General features: G+C 43.9%; 1 protein-coding gene across 14 annotated transcripts in view; it reads right to left on the bottom strand.

Moving 5' to 3' along the window:
• The window catches only part of LOC135502527 (caldesmon-like), a 272930-nt gene that overhangs the window by 21803 nt on the left and 231372 nt on the right, over positions 1-19755 (bottom strand). For 7 of the 14 annotated variants that reach the window (XM_064795443.1, XM_064795453.1, XM_064795452.1 and 4 more), the window contains 9 exons: positions 11737-11877; positions 10256-10384; positions 8913-9053; positions 8226-8294; positions 7158-7226; positions 6201-6269; positions 5240-5347; positions 1112-1309; positions 489-633 (listed from right to left, as the gene is read on the bottom strand). In XM_064795443.1, coding sequence (XP_064651513.1) covers positions 489-633; positions 1112-1309; positions 5240-5347; positions 6201-6269; positions 7158-7226; positions 8226-8294; positions 8913-9053; positions 10256-10384; positions 11737-11877 — 1069 coding nt within the window. Of the gene's footprint in view, positions 1-488; positions 634-1111; positions 1310-2812; positions 3023-5239; positions 5348-6200; positions 6270-7157; positions 7227-8225; positions 8295-8912; positions 9054-10255; positions 10385-11736; positions 11878-19755 lie in introns of all 14 variants that reach the window. The other 7 variants (XM_064795455.1, XM_064795446.1, XM_064795445.1 and 4 more) reach the window with 6 other exon arrangements.

Genomic DNA, 19755 nt, shown 5'->3' on the forward strand with positions numbered 1-19755 from the left:
GGCTTGTTGACCAGTCTCAGCCGTCTCCCCCTCTACTGGAGCCTCATCCACTGCTGGAGCCTCACCATCCACAGCAGGCTCAGCATCAGCAGCAGGTTCAGCTTCTTGAGCCTCACCCTCACCCTCGGGAGCTTCAGCAGGAGCTGCCTCCTCCTGGGCCTCACCTTCCTCCTTCACTTCCCCTTCCTGGGCCTCAACCACCCCTTCTTGGGCCTCAGCCTCCCCTTCTTGGGCCTGAGCCTCCCCTTCTTGGGCCTCAACCTCCCCTTCTTGGGCCTGAGCCTCCCCTTCTTGGGCCTCAGCATCCCCTTCAGGGGCCCCACTATCGTCTGCTGCAGCCTCTGGCTCATCTGCTGCCCCCTCGCTTTTCTTCGCATCCAGCTTCTCCTTTACTTCCTTCCTTGCTTGCATTCCACGGAAGCCGGCCTGTATTTTAACGGCCGCCCCCTGTACCTCAGGGTCCTCCAAATTAATGTCTACTTCCTCACCTTCATCTGCTGGGGCCTCATCTGCTTGGGCCTCCTCCGCTTGGGCCTCATCTGCTTGGGCCTCTTCTGCAGCTGCATCTTCAGTCCCTGGGGCTTCTGTTGTGCTTGCTTTCTTTTCAGCCATTTCTTTACGCGTCTTAAAACCCTGAAAGTATGATAATTGAAATGAATTTTCCCCTCAAAAGGTTGCATGATCTACTCTAAACTGCCAAATTTTTGTGGGCATTTCGTTTTTGCAGATTTTGCGAATAATCTCAATTCGTGATAAGTGGTCCAATTATAGCCTCATGGGGCAATGATGTGTGCTACCCTCACTTTTCAACACTGTAGTTCTATTATAGTATCGGGGCTTAATTGCATCACTTTATCTTACATGCTGTGCAAGAGAGTGGCTAGCTTTTTGGTCTGGGGGGCTGGGGGAGGGGGGCCCAAAATGTCAATTTTTGAAGTTTTTCTGCCAAAATCATGGTGAAAAACACATTTTTTGGCGACTCCTGGGCATTTTCCCCCCTCTAGCTACACCCATGCTGTGAGGAGTGACCTCTTTCCTGCCCTGGGAATGCGTTGCATCAGCAATTCACTTCAGGCTCATCATAGGTTTTTCATTTTGACCACAACTGTACCTTAAACGAAGCCTGTATCTTAACCGCAGCGTTCTCGACCTCAGGATCCGTCAAATCGATGTCGACTTCTTCCTCCTCCTTCTTCTCCTGTTCCTCTGCTGGTGCTGCCTCTTCTTCTTGTTTCGTTTCCTCCTCGGCAGGGGGAGCTGCTTCTTCCTCCGCTGGTGCTTCAGCATCTTCTGTGGCTTGTTTCTCAGCCTGGAAGATAGGTGACGCAAGCGATCAGCAATATGCATCGGGGTTAAGAATTAAACGAATCGGGGAAGTCTTCTTTTCTTCAAAAATTCTTGTTACTTTCATAAAACCTATCTCTTTGGGCAATATATCTTTACACTCAGGCTAAAAATAGCTCAGAAAGCTCGTCATGATAATCAAAATGATGTCAAAACTCAGACAAAATTGACGTCACGTCTCTGTGACACATTGTAGAATTCAGTCTCTAATAAGGACATCCTCTGGACTGTGATGTACTGCCCTGATAGAGAGGTGTTCTTACTAGAGAGGTGTCCCCAAAGGGAGGTTCTACTGTAGTATGTTATCATGACAATGGGAGGGATGCATTACTGATAAGGTCTGTAGTCTGCTCTGCTCTGTCATCTCCCCAGGTTGATGTTTGACCTCTAAAAGCAGGACCCCTGGGTACTCACATTGCAATTCAAATGGACAGCAATCATAGGATATTAGAATATAAAAGGGAGGGTACGTATAGGCAGGAGCCTGGTAGGTTATATTAAGTTACTCAGTCTTGTCAAATAGGGGTCACTCCCATCTGACAAGACATTGAAACTCGTCACGTCAATAATTCTAGGTTAATCTTGTACTAACATTAGATCAAACATGGCCAGGTCCCCAACTGTGCATTTCAGTGGTCCGAAGATGACCAATTTCATCCCCTAACTCCTGCCTATAGTCCCCCTTTTACAATGCAAATATCATATAAACATATCTACAACCACATTACATTTATTTACATCTATACAACTACATGTAATACATTAAAACCTGAAATAAAGATTTTTTTATCTGTGAAATTAAAAAGAGGAAACCTAAGATGGAGAAGAAGAAAATTAAATCATAGTCCTACACCAAGAGGGTTAAAATACTTTTATTCAAAATATTGAAGGGCTTTTAATAGCCTTTGTGTGCCAGAATAGTGATTATATAGAGGAAAGTGTTAGGGGTGACAGAAGTTAGATTAGTATGATACAGCACACCAAAGAAAAGTGATTTATGTTGCAGAGACATGCAATATTTATTGCTGCGATAAACAATAAGGAGATTGCTAGGCTGTGCGGCAAAATCAGCAATCGTTGCAACTTGCAACAATATGAAAGCACTTTGACATTATTCATTATTGCATGTCTGTTCGGGCGACTAACCCCAGACTATGGATTTGTATCCCACATGATAAATAATCCATGTCGCTGCAACAAAAATCACTTGTCTGTGGTGTGGTTTAGTTTTGTGGGCCATCTCAGAACTAAACAAAATTTGGCTACATTTCTGCACAGGTTGAAATTGACAATTGATACTTTGATGGAAAGTAGGACAAGAATTTGTAACCTTTATGACATTAGCTAGTTCTGGGTGGCCAACAAAGGCTTCAGGATCCGAAACGGATATGAGAAGAGATATTAGAATGTGCGGTGATCGTGAAGTGCTGCCACCATTTGGTCTATGGAGAAAACGGGAAGTGCATACTTTGACGACGCTCATTTCTTTGCGCGTTTTATGACCTCGGAACGACGCCTGAATTTTCGTAGCGGCCTGGGCTACTTCAGGGTCGTCGAGGTCAATGTCGATTTCTTCTCCTTCGGCGGACTTCTCGGCCTCCACGGCAAGCTCGGCTGCCGTCTCTTCCGTAGTGGGTGCAGCATCTTCATCTTCAGCTACGGTGGATTCTTTCGCTTCCTGTCGGCAAGATAAACGGATGGTGGGGTTAGAAACACACGTGGAAGTGATCAGGGGTTTTGCTGAGCGAATTTTTGAGGGTACGTTTGGGGAGGAGAAAATTATTTTATCCAAAAACATTTAAAATTAAAAAAAAATTTTGTTTGACCAATATATGTGTTTTCCAGATGATCACAAATGTCTACAAAAATTCACATTTTTAAAAATAAATGTGTAAATTTTGCTCAATTTTTTCAGGGGTTCATATCAGTACCCTTTACTTTTGTTCGGGTTTATACCCAAACGTACCCTCTGGGTTTGAAAGTGTATGCTACTGGATGATTTTATTACATATAGGGCCAATATTTATCTTAGCCTTCTGAAGTGTATCACACATGTGCATGTTCAGGTGTGTGTCTGGGTACAAGGGATTAGAGAGAGTACACTGGTGTAGGTTTTTAAAATGGACGGTATTTTAAACACGAAACACATTTTGTTTCACGCCTTGTCCTTCAGCTAGTGAGATGTAAATGTCTCAGGGGTTTGTGTGAAGGGCTGGAAAAGTGAACATTGACCTGATTTCTTAAGATGAGTAACATTTCTGACTTAAATTTAAATCTAAATTTTATTTGAATTTAAATTTAAATTTAAATTTAAATCGAAATCTTAATCTTAATTGAGATTTAAATTTAAATTTAAATTTTAAATTTAGATTTAATCTAAATCATTTAATTTAGACGATGATTGATGACCCTGCTTATAGATATGGTCACCCCAATGAAATATGAACTATAAACAATAAATGCTAAACACAAAGCATGGATCAAGAAACAGGAATCTATAACATCAAGTACTGTTAACTGCCATATTTTCTGGGGCGTTTCATTTTCACAAATTTCAGGATTAACTGAGATTTGAAGAAAAAAAAAATCGAAAAAATATTTTTGGATTAGAAAGAGTGAATGAAATTTGTAAGCCACCAAAATAGAGGTTTTGAAATTTTATTTTTTTCCTAAATTTTCCAGACTCACAAAAATTAAATGGCACGAAAATTATGCAGTTAACAGTATAAACATCTTAAACCATGAACCTTTCAAATAAATTTTAACGCAACTTTGAACATGAACATCTTGTGATGACTTACAGTTTCAGTTTCATGACCTGATTGGCTCTGTTGTTAAGACAGACAGACAGACAACATATAAGAATGAACAGACAGACTTTATGACATCATGAGGAAAGACGATTTGTTGGCTAAAAGACAATTCCAGCGACTGAGCAAAATTTTACCAAAAAATTAATTGGTGAAAAAATGATATTTAAGTATAACTGAAACCAAAAATACATGTTAATTGGTAGGAAAATGATATTTAAGTATAACTGAAAGTAGAAAAATGTACTAGCATAAAGTTTTATCTGAAAATAAAATTTGTGAGATACAAAGTTGAGAAAATAGCGAGGGAAAATGATGCTTGTGGAAAAGCGTTATTTACATGTATAAACAGCACGTGAGCGCAAGCACAATTTATGAAAGTCTCAAAAATTTCCAACCCAGCACTTTTTACAAAAAATACGAAACATCGCAAAAATTACAGGCCACGAGGCAATTGACAACATCATCTGCAAGTGATGTACAGCAATCACGATAGGTTCCCATCCCCAGGTGGAAGCTGGCAAAAATTCAATGCTGAAAAGTATCCATAGCCCTCATTGCGACTTGTTATATACAAAGCAGCAAGTTTTAATAAAGACTAGTCTTTACTAATTCTTGAGAGCAGCAATCACTAGAGAGGACTGACCACTGCCAAATATCCCGATTAAGATTTTTTTAAAGATTATTAGTTAAAGGCCTCAACTGTCCGATAAAGTTTTGAAATTTGTAATTGAATTTGAAAATTTTCAAGTGCGTAAATCTGTACCAAATATAAATCTGAACATTGCCGTTGTGTAGACAGATATACAAATACTATGAATACCAAGTTTCATCAAATTTGTATGCATAATAACTGTTCTACAGCATTGTGTATAACTGCATTTCTATTTTCCTGGACCACCAGTAATTACAAACGGCATACCCCTTTAACTTCTTATTCCATTTCATATACATAAACATGTACAATTCTTGCTACAAATTTTTCTCAAGAATGTCGTCAGTTCTCTCAGGGTCATGCTATCACCAATAGGACTCCCCCGCAAAGCACAGTGCGCAAAACATACCGATGAGAACATCGGACACACCTTAAGTCCCTGCCGCACTTTGTAACCCTTATAGCCCGCCTGGATCTTAGTCGCAGCGGCTGCCATATCATCCTCAAAGTCAATCTCCTCACTTATGGTCGAGGGTACCTAGTGTTAGAAAGCATGCAAGAAAGTTAGATTTCGTTCTTGGCGTATGGGAGGAAAAGTTAAGCATTGACTGCAGCAGTGATTTGGCATGACGTTGTGTTAGATGCAGATTACTGTGGTCAGAAACTAATAATCTGATAAAGGTATTTTGAACAAAATCTCGAGAAACCAACACTGGCTTCGAGTTTTCCTAAACCTTCAAAGGAACACACTATCTGATTTTCCTAAACCCTCGAACAGGCACACTATCTGTTTTTCGTAAACCCTCGAACAGGCACACTATCTGATTTTCGTAAACCCTCGAACAGGCACACTATCTGATTTTCCTAAACCCTCGAACAGGCACACTATCTGATTTTCCTAGACCCGCACACAGGCACACTGAGTTTCCGGAACACTCAAATGGGCATACTATCTAATTCCCCCTAAACCCTCAAATGGGCACACTATCATATTTTCCTAAATGGACACACTATCAGATTTTCCAAAACCCTCAAATGGGCACACTATCTGATAACCCAAACATTGAAATGGGCACACTATCTGATTCAACACAGCAGAAGTCAGTGACAGCCTCATCTTTAAGAGATGATTTAAAATGCTTCTTATTGTTAACTCAGGACAATGCATGTATGAACTAGTTACGTGGGCATTTCCCCCAAGTGCCCTCTGATGATGTACTAGACACAAGAGGTTGATATCAGTCAATATTCTCAACTGTAGATCTTTCTTATGGCTATTAGCAGGGTTTCCTTTGGCAAATGATGGGGCGCATACTTTTTGCAGACCCTCTGGTGTTTACTGCCTGAATCAAACTCTGAAGGGATCAAAAATGCTTTCCCGATGTAGTCACCTTTTCTGCAATGATGGACTTCCTGGTTCGGTAACCCCTGAAGTTGGCCTGGATCATAACGGCAGCATCCTGCACATGCCACAAAAGAGAAAGACTTTTAAAAGCGGAAAAAGCAAAGCAGGCAATACCAGTCTAAAGATCCAAAAGGACTGACCCCCTCCTCACACCCCCTCCCCAACCAACCAATCAATAAAATCAATCTATCAAGCTCATAAACGGTCTTCACCAACTGACTTCCAACAGCTAGGTTATGGCTGGTTGGATGAACAAAATATTTATCAGCCATAAGGTGCAAACAGGTGATTTTAGTCGCTGCGACAAAGCCACGACAACATGATAGGTGCTTGCAATTTAACTTATTCACAGTCACAGTCCAACCACAATTTTCATATTGTCATGGTTATGTTGCATGTTGCAGGGACTAAAATTGCTTGTGTGCATGGCGCTTTATACCCATTTTGTCAGATTTCATCAAGTTTTCACAATAAAGTGGCTAAGAGGATCAATGCCCTGGTTGGGTGCTTTCCCATGTTTGGAATTATCAATTCGGTAGCATTGAACATCTAGGAGTACCACTCCCCCTGGATAGAATGATGGTCCATCACAGGTTTACCCCCTAGGCAAGCCAGGTACACACATTTATACTCCTGGGTCAAGCGAAGCAATGTAGGGTTAAATGTCTTGCCCAAGGACACGGAAATGAAAAGCAGTAATCCTTTAGAAAGCCGAACCCACGACTTCCTGATTATGAGCCAAGGACTCGAACAACTATGCCACTTATCTCCCTAAGATGTAAGCCCAGTATCAGCATGACACCAATTGGAAGAGTCAAACAGTTTGAGAGCAATTTCTATTTCAACGCAATTAAATCGACATAGCGGTCTCACAAGACATCACCAAGAGCACGATTACAAATTTCAACAATGTTTAGAATTTGAATTAGAAACCTGAACACACCGATTTCCGCCTGACGCTCTTCCGAACCTGGTGTCCACGGTATCCTGCCTGTATCGTTGTCGCGGCAACCTACGTAAACAATTGTATCACAACTGATCAATGACAAAATATAGCGGAGATTGCAAAATTATAGTTTCAATTACAATATGAATACGATGAGTTTTATCTTAATAGAAATCGGTCTGCTTTTGATGATAGACTAGCATTGGTGTTAACCCTTCCACAATGCATTGCCACTATTGTGGCCGTTATCTGTAGACCATTTGAAATCATGTTAAGGCAGTTTGTAGACGTGTTATAAGATGACGCATTTACTCAAAATTCTCGGTCAAAGATTTTTCTCAATTAAGTGGGCGGGTGCACCTCTGTTGCTTGAGAAACTTTTCATTGGAAATCATTTACAAGGCTGTTTGTAGACGAGTCATAAGATAGCACTTTTTTTCAAAAAATTGCTGGTAAATTTCAATTTTTTTTTTAATTGAGAGGGTTGGACCTGTGTTGCTTGAGAAAATTTTTTCATTTTATAAAATTTCGTTTCAGCCTATTCTGATAACTAAACAAGCATTTTTGATGAAAATTTCTTGAGATGATACATTCTAAGGTAAGGTTGTACAATTATAGCCTATGTGTGCATTTATGTGTCTATGAGCCGTTTTCTACACAATAAAGGTTACAGTTGTACTGGGACTATAACTGTACCACTGTACCTTAGATGTAGACCCACAGAAATGAGAACATGGATAATCCATGCTTGATATGAAGGCATATTTACTGTAACTCTATTAAATCTGATAATCTGTCCAGGGAAGAATTACAGTAGAACCTCTCTATAAAGGACACCCGGGACCGACAAGTGCTGTCCTTAATACAGAGGTGTCCTGATAAAAAAGGTAAAATTGAATGAAAACAAACCAATTTGGAATGAAAACTAATGTCCTCAGTAGAGAGGGTGTCCATAATAGAGAGGTGTTCACTAGAGAGGTTTCGCTGTATATATTGACTTTTTTATAAACATCCAACCCGGATACCAGGCCACAGGTACAAATCCACTTTTTACACTAAACCGACCTCTTGCTTCTTGAGTTCCTTTCTTGTCGAGTAACCATGGTAACTAGCTTGGATAGTTACGGCGGCTTCCTGTTCATATGAGAAAGAAACGGTCACATTATCTGACAGAGAAAATGTCAGAAGATAGGAAAAGTACAAAAATAGCCCATATTGTTATTTTCTTGTTGGTTTTGAATATGACTAGTCCATTATGTCAGTTGTGGGTATAAAAGATGCTGGATCAAATTGGATATACTGCCATATCCACTGGAAAGTAACTGTTTAATCTGGACATTGATGTGAAAAAGCGCCTGTGTACTGTAGATAAGCAAAACTCCATATAAAGAAAGAATTGAAATTGACAACGACTATTTTACGACATTGGCATACTCGAGAAAGCAACAAAACAAAGACCTTTTGTGTCTGCATATTCGGGGAGCTTTACATCCAGTAAATCTGGGACAATGACAGATCTGTTTGTTGCCCAGTGCAAGGCTGCATATACATAGAAAGTTCAGTTGTGGGGTTTTTGTCTTGTTCCATCCTCGCTTGTGACCTGCCACACTCAAAATGAATCTTTCTTTGGCCTAATGGACGTTCCCATTGGTTGTAACAGGGGGTCATGCTATTACACTAAAAAAATTACGATAAAAACATCTCACTACAGTTACAACATCAACATGCTGAATAAATTGACAAAACGCAGACCTTTTGAGCGTGTAAGTTTTTTCTCGTTTTGAATCCAGCAAACCCAGCCTGGATTTTCATGGCAGCTTTTTCTACCTCTGGGTCATTTAGGTCAATGTCGATTTCCTCGGCATATTCAGATGGCTTTGCGATAGTCTCTTGCTGGGAAACGGGAAAAGGAAACAGGTGAGCAGACAGAAAGGGACGCATCCACGGAAATGAACTGGGACATGACAAAGGAATAGATTGGTTGGAAAGAGATAGATGGGAGAAAACGCTGACATCTTAGAGTGAATTCATCCCATGCCCCTAGCCAAGCAGATGTTGTCCCCCTCCAGAACAATAGGTGACTGGGAAGTCCATTTAAAGAAGCCAACCTCGGTGGGGGATCCTGAAATTTGGCAAAGGGGTGCAGCCCCTCTCAGACAATGTCAGAGAGACGCTTATTGAAATGAAGGCGGTTTGGGGTTCTAGCCAAAAAAAAATTAAAAATTTGAGAACAAAATATGAATCTTCCGGGCATCTGGAGGGCTAAAAATAGGGGTAATCATTCGCTTCTTGGGGGAGGTGCTCGAGGACAGATATGATTCTCGACACCTGTGTATTCGGGTTACTATGTCATTACGAGACTGCCAACACAGGCCACCATTTTGGATCCACTACTCCCCAATTTATGGAGTAGATCACAGGTGTCTGACACTAGAATCAGAGGGATCTATCAGCTCAGGATTGATTGATACACACAACCTAAAAAAACTTGATCATCATCAAGGGTTGTTTATATCCAGAGTATGGGCGAGTCTTATAGGAAGGGGGGCAACAGCAACTGCCAACCACATGAGACAACATCTTGATATAATACATGCTTATGTTGCACATGACACTGACAAAGCCCTATGGTAACTGTGTGAAATATTGGATTGATGTAAACAACATAAGGGCACACTGCTCATCAACTTTCATGATAGTTAAAAGCTTGAAACAGTTTGTCACTGTACATTTCTTCGAGGTTAGAATTGCAACGAAGCAGGAGCCCCACCGTTGTACATTTCTCCTAGGTTAGATTTGCAAGCCCTAAGCCAGAACCCCTACTAAAGGGATGTGCAGTTGGTGTGGAATATGGTACAAAAGCATGAACATTACTGCACCTATGGGTCAACAGTAGAACAGCAAGAAAATAAACTGTCTTTGTACATTTCGCCTTGGTTGGATTTGCAGCCATTAGCGCTAATAACGGTAAGTGCAGTTGGTGTGGAATTTGGTACAAAAGCACAAACATTACTGCCACCTATGGGAAAATATTTACAACTGCTACCTATGGGAAAATATTTACACTAGAAAATAGAGAATTTGATCGGACGAACCTCCTTGTCCTTCATGCCCTTTCGGGTCAAATGGCCGCGGATGCCGGCCTGAATTTTAATGGCGGCTTTTTCCACGTCGGGGTCGGTGAGATCGATGTCAACTTCTTCTTCTTCCTGTTTCTTTTTGTGCTGTGGAAGGGAACGAGGTTGAACGGTTATTGGTGATCGAGACTGAATCAGTGAATGAGTTAGGATGATTTTTTGAAGAAATTTCTTGTTTTAGAAACGACTCAAGTTGATTGGAATGTCAGAATTTGAGAAAAAGCTCAGTTGATCTCTAAAAGAAGACCTTGCCCTTGTTACCATCTCTACATCCCTAGATGAAGAGTCTCAGGTTTGATCAACACTTTAGTGTTATCCTTGGTCAGGATCGTTTAAAACAACTCCACTCTGAAAACAGCAAAATATTTTCACTATATTTATTTATGGCAATTCATGAAAAGTTCTAAAAAACTTTTTTACTGATTTAGAAATTTCTTTCTGTTTTTTCAATTAAAAAATACATTTTCTCGAATCTCATTTTGTGAAACAAGGTCACTTGCGAAACCCCCCCCCCAAAAAAAAAAACGCCAGTGAAAGTTTCAGTCTGTTTTTTACAGATCAACGAGGTTTCCTGACGTCAGTTTCATAAAGTTAAAAAGTGGAGGAGTTGCAGCTGCTCCTTAGTTTAAATGAACTCCGCATAGATCAAAGTGATTGGGAAAGTACGAGATGGAAGGCAATTTTCACATTATCATCAGGTTTTATAGCGACTGATCATGCTGATAACGAACATGATAACTGTATACCACCTGGAAACAAATTAGGAAGGATTATTAGCATATGGGTTCTACAGCTTGTCTCAAAAGAGTTTCACCAAAACATTTTGCAAACTCAAGATTATCAAGATTTGAAATTTTTCGGAATATTTCTTGGTTGACAGAATAGGACCAAAACTGTAAATTTCAGCTTGTTTGTCAGTGGGATGTTTTCTGGTAGACATCAAGGAAGCTATACTCAGACTTAAGACACGAGATAAAGGTGACACTTTTTTGTGACAAGCCTTATATCTAGATGGATTTGGACATTTCTGCAGGCTGCTATTGTGATGCTATTACATAACCTGAAACAAAAGTCCCAGAAACTAGACGCAAGGTTTGGGTTTTTAAGACATCACATCTAATAGACATCTTTTATTGATGTCTAACGGACGTCTAATATACATCATATATTGATGTCTATTAGACATCTATTTATTAATGTCTTTTTGACATCTATCTAACCAGATGTCTATTAGACATCTTTCTAATAAGATAGCATTTTTAAACCGGGGACATAAAAGCTAGATATTGAAATGTTCTTCTACTGTTAGTGTTTGGGAGGTTGCTACATGGCAGGGAAGGGCACATAAAAGCTACACATTGGAGTCTTCTTCTACACTTTGGCAGGTTGCTAATCGGCAGGGAAGGGCTCAGGGGCCTCCTATTGAGGAACAGACGAACCTTGGTGGCACGGACTCTATAACCGCGGTAATTGGCCTGAATTTTGACCGCGGCATTCTGGTTTTCGGGATCGTCCATGTCAATGTAAAAAGTGGGTTCATCGGGTTCTTCAGCCTTGCGTCTTTCTCGTTCTTCCTCTTCCTATAGGGGGCGTTGTAGAAAGATATTGTACACCATTAGATGAAGGTTAGAATAGTGTTGTTTGATCAACCCACAACAATAGATTGACACGGAATGAACATACAGCATTGACAGTAAAATGACAACAAAACAGCGGAAATTAAAATTGAAGAAACACCAGGGGGCATGACAGTCTGTTACGCTACAATTAAGGAAATGTACGAAAGAAAATGCCCATTTCCTTACAAGAAATGGCCATTTTGTTAGTTCATACTTACCTATGGAACACTTTTGCATGTTACTCCATTTGGGCTCAAACACAAGAGTATCCCTTTAATTTTCTAAAGGGAGAACTGAGTTAACAGCTCGGCCGCCAGGCGGCGCCCTGACCGATCCCGCGAGATCGCGCCGATCTCATGCCGCCATATTTAGTCTTTACTCTTGAGCGTTAATAAAGAGTATGTCCCGTTTGTGGGGACGGCGGGAGGGCCGTGTTCCATAGGTAAGTATGAACTAACAAATTGGCCATTTCTTGTAAGGAAATGGGCATTTTGTGTCATTCAAACTTACCTATGGAACACTTTTGCATCGAATCCCAGCAACCTATTGGAGGTGGGAAACGAGGACTTACCTAAGGCTGAGCTGTTGTTCCATCCAGGAGGCACCACCGGCATATTAGCTAAGGAGGACCGCCAGGGGAAAGAAATGGGGAGAACCGGAGGACCGGTATTTTGATCTCGGTATTACAATCATATTATAGAGAGTAATAGACCCATTCTCCGGAAAGCGCTAGAATTGCGTAATAAAACCATCTTCTTTCCGGCAACAGAGCTTAGAGCAAGTAAGGCATGTTGAAGGGTGTAGAATGAATTATTGCTAAACAACAATAAGAAATTGCGTCCTTTCTAGTCTACTAGGGGTTGCCTGGATGTTGAAGATAGGGCACATCAAAAATGGCGCAAGATGCGCGTTTGACTCTTCAATCGGGCTTCCCCCCCCTTTTTTGATCTAGCCAGGATCAAACAACATGCCCCGCAGACACAATCGGGCCGATTGTGTGCATGCCATCTACGAGGGAAGAAACGTCTCGTAGGTAGAAACGAGAGAATGTGGAGTGATTACTCCAACATGCAGCGGAAACGACTTCTTGAAGAGCAACTCCTCGGTAGTTAGCCCAGGAGGTGGCTAGTGCTCTAACTTCGTGCGCTGAGATGTTAGCTAGCGCACGAAGATCAGAGGAAGTCTTCAAGGTGTTGTAGGAAAGACGAATAGTCTCCACAATCCACCTTGAAATAGTGGCGGCCGCTATCTCTCGTTTATTTCCCTCCTTATAGGACAAAAACAAACGCTCTCTCCCCTGGCGGATACCGGGAGGTTTTGTCCTATTTATGTAGAACTTTAGGGCCCTGACGGGACATAAAGTTCTGTCAGGAAGATCATAAGAGATCGTTCCTGACAGAGAGGGAATAGTAACCGGGGGCCGAGAGGCGGCCGGTCCCTGGTTCTTCGCCAGAAATCCTGGTATAAAAGCCAGGATAACCTCCCCTCCCTCTCTAAAAGCCAGCTTCTTAAAAGAAAGTGCATGGAGCTCTGATCTCCGTTGGGCGGTAGCCAAGGCTACTAGAAAGACCGTTTTGAGTGTCAGATATTTCATGGATGAAATAGACATGGGTTCAAAAGGATGCCTCATGAGCACCTTAAGGACAACAGAAAGGTCCCATTTAGGGGTGTTGTGAACCGGTCTAGGACGCTCTAATAACATTCCTCTGAAAAGAGGGGTTATTTGGTCCTCCCAACGAAGATCCCAGGTGCTTAAAACACGGAGGGTAGAAGCGATGGCGGACTTGTACCCTTTTATAGCCGTGACAGATAGTTGTCTTTCCGTGAATAATTCAATAAGGAAATCAACTAATCTGTATATAGAGGGAGAGATCGGATTAACTCCGTTCTCCCTGCACCAGGAAGTGAAGGTAGACCACTTTCCTTGATACACATCAAGGGTAGACCCCCTTTGAGGTGCGGACATGCGCTTGACAGCGATGTCCGAAAAGCCTCTCTGGTGGAGATGCAACTGGATAAGTTCCAGGCGTGAAACTTGAAAAATCCAGGGTTCTGGTGGTAGCATCTCCCCAGGGGGTGCCACAGGAGGTGCTTCCAAGTAGGAAGACTCCCGGGGTGATCTATCAGGAGCTCCAGCAAGGCTGGGAACCAGGCCTGATTTGGCCAGCAAGGTGCGATGAGAGTTATTCTCACCGGATGGCTGGTCAAGATCTTGTTCAGGACTGGTTGAATGAGAGGGAGGGGTGGAAACGCATATGCGTTCAGCCCGACCCAAGAGGCTGTAAGGCTGTCGACTTCCAGGGCCTCTTCGTCCGGAAGTGGAGAGTAATAGATGGGAAGGCGATTGTTCAGCCTGGTGGCGAACAGATCTACCTTCGGAGATTGCCAAAGGCGACAAAGGTCGTCTACAATCTCCTGATGGAGTGTCCACTCTGTCTGAACTAGCTTGTTCTGACGGGACAGGGCGTCGGCAAGGATGTTGCGATTGCCCGGTATGTGTCTGGCACATATCGATACTCCAAGGTCGGCACAAAGATGGTAAAGCTCCCAAGTTAGCTGGCAAAGAATGCCGGACTTTGTGCCTCCCTGTCTCCTGACATATGCTACTACTGTAGAATTGTCGGAGAACAGGGTTACTCTCCGATTCTTCAGGCGAAGGGAAAGAGCCCTCACGGCAAGAAGGACAGCCTTCATTTCCAATATATTTATTGGAAGAATGGTCTCCTCCCTTGTCCATAGACCTCTTATGGACATGTCCCCGTTGTTCAGATGTGCTCCCCACCCTAGTAGGGAAGCATCTGTGAACAGGGACACTTCTGGGGGCGGTGGAGCAAGATCTACACCGCTTTGGAGACGAGTCTCCGACTCCCAGAAGTTCCAGACGTTCTTGAGTAGGTATTGAGGTATTAATACCAACTTGTCTAATGGGTCCCTGTGGGGTTTCCATAGAGACATTAGAAACATCTGGATGGGACGCATATATAGACGGCCAAGGGGGATTTGGTCTGCTGCCGAATTCAGAAGTCCCAAAAGGCTCAAGCATCGCCTTGCGGGAGCTTGAGTCCTTCCTCTGAATTCTGCGACGAGATGAAGAATTTTCTTTATCCTGTCTAGGGGGGGGGGGGCAGCATTTTCCCTATGGCCGTAAGGAACCGAACTCCAACGTAAACGAAGTCTTGGGATGGTATGAATTCTGACTTTGTTTCGTTGATAATCCAACCTGCGGAAACTACTTTTTGCTTTAGAACCTGAAGTTGTTGCAGTAGTAGTTCCCGCGATTTGCAACGGAGTAGCCAATCGTCTAGGTAGTGATGGAGCTTGAACCCCATCACGTGAAAGGGAGCGACGAAGGCTGTGACTATCATCGTAAAAATTAGGGGTGCCGATGCCAGACCGAACGGCAGGGCCCTGAATTGATACGTCTTTCCTTCGTAATGGAATCGAAGGAAGTGTTGATAGTCTGGATGGATCGGTACATGTAAGTACGCATCCATTAAATCCATCGATACCGCCCAATCGTTGGGCTGTATCGCCGTTGCTATAGACCTGGTGGTTTCCATCTTGAAATGAGGAACATTCAAGAAGGTGTTTAACCTGGAAAGGTCTATGATCAGCCTCCATGTCCCTGCTTTCTTGGGAACCAAGAAAACGTGGCTGTAAAAGCCGGGGGAGCATGGATCTTGAAGGACCTGGATAGCTTGCTTCTCCAGTAATGTCGCGACCTCTGCTTGGAGGGCAGAGGCCTTGACTGGGTCCTTCGGTGGCTGAACTGGGGTTGGATATATGGTAGTCGGGGGGGGTACGGTTGAAATCTAGTTTCACTCCGTACCTCAACATGTTTGGGACTGGGGACCCCTTTGGGCACCAATCGTCCCAAATGTCTGCAAATTTTTGCAGACGGCCCCCGACTACCTGAGTCGGCTCCTTTTTGCGTCCGGGAGGAAAAAGGAGGGGGGAGTCACCTCTTCCGGCCAGCACCCCTTGGGCGAAAGGAGTGCTTAGTCGGACCGGATCCACCCTGGTTAGAGGAAGTATTTTTCCTCTTTCCAGTCCGGCGACCCTCCGCTTCCCGTCGGAAGGATCCAGCAGGAGTAGGCTGACTAGGCGGGGTAGGCCTAGGCAGGACCTGCCTGGCGTACGGGATTGAACCCGATGCCTGCTGGGGCCTCTCTATCTTTCTAGCGTTAGGTAGAGAGGTCTTGGCCCTCTGTGTCGCAGTGGGGGCATATAATTTGTCCCAATCTTTTTGTGCTTGAGCCGCCTCTTGTACAGAATCTGCGAACAGGAAAGAACCGTCCATAGGAGCGGTTCTTAAGGCCCCTTCCAGCTGGAGGGATCTGATGACATTGAGAGAGCCCAGTGCGGCGTCTCTACGGAGTAGGACGCTATTTGCTGCGGTCTTGGCGGACAGCGCAATAGCGTGCCTAATCGAATGTGACAAGGATGTCACAAGCGATTTTGTGTCATCAGATAGTGACTCATTATCTTTTAGGGATCTGGCTAGGGCCAGGTTAGTGTGCTCTGCGTAGGAGAGCACCGCTAACGTGTTTTTGGCCAGACCCTCTTGTGCTCTAAGGTCTCGGTAAGCCGAGGAGGAAGTCACCCTAGGCACGAGTTGGTCCAGCTGTACATCGTCCTTTAATATGGAAGTCGATGCTGCAGCTGGACAGCCGGCCGAGCTGACTCGATAATAGTCAGCGCGGTACTGCCTAACGGGAGGAAGTTGTGCCGTGAACAACTTCCCCGGTTTACACCAAGCTTCCGGTCCGACTGCCGGAAGGACAGGGATGGAAGTACGTTGGTGGGCGCCTTGTGAGTCTCTGATTGTACGCTCCAAAAGTTCAGAGACTGCTAACACCGACGGGGAGGGAGGAAGGAATTCAAGTGCCCGAGTGGAGCCTTGAGAAACCTGTGGATTGGGATCCACTTCCTGTCCCCAGAGTGAAAAGGTCGGTGTTGACAAGGCTGGCAGTTCCGGCGGGGTAGGGCACAGATCCTGCGGGAGGTACGCTCTGATCAAGGATCTGAGTGTCCTCATATCCGACAGGATACTGGCCTCCTCTGGTGACAGCTCCTCCTGATTGGGGGAGCGGTAGCCTGGCTGAGAACTCTCGTTCTCAGAAAATTCCTCTAAAATAGAGGAGTCGGATGGTGGGTATCCGATGGGACCAGGCGCACCAGAGGAACCGGAACCCTGCTCCAGATGGCTAAGTCTATCAGAAAGACCTGCTACCATCTGGATGAGCTGGGACAGTTGCTGTCCCGACTCGGGTTCCGGACCCGACGTGCGGCTTCTCTCAACGACGGGCGGTTGAGGCGAGGGTGAGCGCATAAGCGAACCCTGGAAGCCGTATGTGCGGGCGAATGGGTCTTCCGGAAGCGGAAGTTGCCCATATTCTGAACCAGAGTTCAGATGTCCTCTCTGCGTAGCTCGTTCCATGGGAACGACGCCTCTGCTACGAGGAGGGGGTGGCACTTCCGGTTGGTTCCACCCAAGAGGTTGGCCAACGTAGGAAGGTGCCTGCATTTCCGGTAGGACGAAGTCCGAAACCGGAAATGCCCGTAACTCCTTCGCCGGTATGGAGCTACCGGAAGCCCTTTTAGAAGGAGGTACGGAGGGCGGAAACGCTGTTACCGAAGACGCATGGCGTTTCGGAGGTGGCGTTATAAGGTCCGGCCCTACTCTACTGTGTCCGTGAGGACTGGGGTTATTTCGCAGTAAAGACTGAGAAAAACCCCCAGTAGAGTCTTCGGTTACTGAAAAACGGGAACCCGCGTCAGTAACCGGAACTGCAATCGGCGGACCGGAAGCAGGGTGCTCCCGCGGGTACAAAGGGCTTGTACTCGGGGGAGCGGACGACAGGGGAACCGGAAGGTTCCCTGAGGTCCGGGGTATATTAAACCCTTGGAGACTTATTGGATGTAAGTCTCCCTTGGGACCACAGACATTAATAATGTCAGATCCCGCATCCTTCGCAGCCGCGGCCGGAACCGGAACTCGGCTGACGGAAGGGGTGGTGGCGGGAGGTTTGCTAGACCTCCGGGTTATATGCCCGGAAACGGAACCGGAAGAGGGTTTAGGCGTCTTCGCGGCCCGTTTCCCGCCACCAGACGCATTCCTTTGTGGTGAGACAAAGGATGCCGTCGGAGGGGTACGCCATATAAAAAATGGTACCAATGACAATAAAAACACTGGGAACCCCAAGTAGGCCAGAAAGGACGCAATAATTAATGGAAAGGAAAACATGCCTACTTGAATTAAACACTATTGCAATGGATCTGAGTCTTGTTTATTACAATAGAGCGGAGAATAGCCTACTTAACTCTACCCTACCAAGATCAAAATAATGGAGCCGGGTCGACTAAGCTAGCTAAGAAAATGTCTATAATTAAATAGACTGGACAATACTAATGCCAAGATTAGTTTGGCGGTCTACTCCGTAGGTGAATGAACCCAAAAATCGTCTAGACTTGGCTGGTTGAATTTGGTTTTAAATCGAATTCACGGCAGCTTTGAAAAAACGATGTGCTTCGTAGAAGCACAAGAGTAAAGACTGAATATGGCGGCATGAGATCGGCGCGATCTCGCGGGATCGGTCAGGGCGCCGCCTGGCGGCCGAGCTGTTAACTCAGTTCTCCCTTTAGAAAATTAAAGGGATACTCTTGTGTTTGAGCCCAAATGGAGTAACATGCAAAAGTGTTCCATAGGTAAGTTTGAATGACACAAAATATAAATATTAAAATTCAAAATATTGAGAAAACTTCAGACCACAAGACAGAATGTTATGCTACAAAACAAGAAAAGAAATAAAGAATTATTTTTAACTTCTGCAGAAGAAAAATACACAACAACATCATTTTCTGCTGAAGATGATTTTTCAAATATGCAGGGAGCTTTATAAAGCAAGTCACACACTAGAACTTTTATCGCAGCCAATATTGCATGCAACAAAGATCACTTTTCTGCAGTGCTCATTGCCTGCAATCAGAATCGGTCATTGCATCGAATTACGATGAATATTAAACCAGTTCCATTATATCTGACAAAATTGCAGTGATAGCAGTTTTTGTCCGCAGGCAGGCAATCTTTTTATTGCACATCACAGCAATGAATACTGCACTTCTCTGCAAGAAATGTCTATTGTCAGCATTTGAAAATTTGACCTAATTTTTGTGACCAATTTATCCCTCCTGGCACCCTTCAACAGCAGATATTCTGATCTGTTGTGTAAAGCAAGGGTTAAAAGTGAAATGATTGAGCACACATCACTTTGAGATTTTCCTTTCAGCATCAAACGATAAACCCCCAGACGCTATCCACCATCACAAAGCAACAACTGAAACCAGAAGGTCAGAGGTCACAGAGGTCAAAAGAACCATGGGCTCCTACAGCAATGTCTTAGGCCAGGTGAATGTAAAATATTGTTTCTTTGTCCCCACTTACACCAATTAAAGAGTATTTTGCTATGCCTCAGTTGGTATCAAGGGGTGCAGGCTCACAGTGATCGCAGTCTTTCTTCATCATCAGGCCAAAGGGGTGCGGTTGGTTCTGTCAATCCTCCCCCCCCCCACCACCAGGATTGGCTTTCATTTTGATTTTGTGTCATTTATCAACCAGTCTGAGATCGGTGAAACTGGAGTAATTAGTCCTGAGAACATTCTGACGTCTCCTTTACCAACAAGAATGAAAGACATTCCTTTAAACAATGAATTGACTTGCCTTGGCCTTACTGAGTGACATTTCTGACTTTCTAAGCGGTTATTCATAGTCTGTAACCATGGGATACGGGATTAGGTTTAACCCTTTCCATTGGTGACATATTGCTTGGATTACTGAGA

The sequence above is a fragment of the Lineus longissimus genome, chromosome 18 (genome assembly GCF_910592395.1).
Source record: "Lineus longissimus chromosome 18, tnLinLong1.2, whole genome shotgun sequence".
Lineage (NCBI taxonomy): Eukaryota > Metazoa > Nemertea > Pilidiophora > Heteronemertea > Lineidae > Lineus > Lineus longissimus.